Below are 1221 nucleotides of genomic sequence, written 5' to 3' on the forward strand. Positions count from 1 at the left end.
CAGAGGCAGGCGCAGATCCCGGGAGGGAGGGAGGCAGTGCCCAGGGTGAGGGGCTGGTCTGGGGGCACGTGGCTGGGTGAGTCTGGCCCATGGGCTGCTGTGGCTGGGGCGTGGGCCAGGGCGCACGAACGCATGTCCGGGACACGTGGCCATATGTCCAGGACGTGGCCCTGTGTTTGGGGCATGGCTGGGGTGTGTGGCCACGTGTCTCAAGCACATGGCTATGGTGCTGGGATGCGGCCACGTGTCCAGGGCACGGACAGTGGCATGCACCCGATGTCTGGGGCACAGGCTGGGGCTTGTGGGCCAGGGTGTGACACCACAACCCCGGGACGTGGGTTGGGACGTGTGGCCAGGTGTCTGGGGCACGTGACCATATGTGCGGGGTGTGGACTGGGTGTGTGACCATGAGCCTGGGGTGTGATGGGGGCCTGTGGCCATGTGCTGGGGGCATGTAGCTGGGGTGTGCGGCCACGTGCCCAGGGTATGACTGGGCTGTGTCCTGCGCCCGCAGCGGAAGCCAGAGGAGCAGCACATGGAGCTGGAGGAGCTGGGCATGGAGAAGCCCCTGAAGCCGGCCCACAAACCAGTTGCCTTAAACCCCCCGGCCAAGGGCGGCCCGTGCCCCGCCAAGCTCTCGCCCTGCTGCCACTCACCCCCACTGCGGCACCCGCCCAAGTGCCCTCCGGTGCACCCCGCGGCCCCCTGCACTTTACCCGTCTGCCCGGCCGTGGCCCCGCGCTCCCCGGCCGTCAGCCCCGTGCCCTCGCAGAGCTCCAAAGGGACGGACGTGGAGGACAAGAGAGGGGAGGGGCAGCCCCCCCAGGACTACCCCCCCTCGCTCGAGCCAGGTAGGAGCGGGGGGCACCAGGGACCCTGGCATGGGGCAGCTCAGCGTAGCCTTTGCTCCACACCGAGCCACGGAGCCCGGCTGCAGGGCCCCCGTCCCGTGGCACGGCCTGGCCAGCTCAGGGCGGAGGGCAGAGCTGACCGCGTGCACCTCCCTGCAGACCTGCCCCCCGGCTACAGCTACCCAGCCAGCGGGCTGGGCTACGTGTCCCCGCTGGCGCCCGATGCCCACTCCGCCTCTCCGGCCGACCCTGACACTATGCAAGCCGCCTCCCCGGCCGCGGAGCCCGAGCAGTCCCGGACGTTCCCCCCTGCCGAGGCGGGCGCCGTGGTGGCGCGGGCCGAGGTGGGCGCCGTGGCCGAGGCCGAGCC

At 71.4% G+C, this 1221-nt stretch overlaps 1 protein-coding gene across 1 annotated transcript in view; it reads left to right on the forward strand.

Moving 5' to 3' along the window:
- BAHCC1 (BAH domain and coiled-coil containing 1) overlaps positions 1 to 1221 on the forward strand; it is a 93095-nt gene that overhangs the window by 65692 nt on the left and 26182 nt on the right. Inside the window, 1 exon segment of the mRNA XM_019515030.1 lies at positions 515 to 1221. Within this exon segment, the coding sequence (XP_019370575.1) occupies positions 515 to 1221 (707 nt within the window).

The sequence above is a fragment of the Gavialis gangeticus genome, unplaced genomic scaffold (genome assembly GCF_001723915.1).
Source record: "Gavialis gangeticus isolate Ggan-Ray unplaced genomic scaffold, GavGan_comp1, whole genome shotgun sequence".
NCBI lineage: Eukaryota > Metazoa > Chordata > Crocodylia > Gavialidae > Gavialis > Gavialis gangeticus.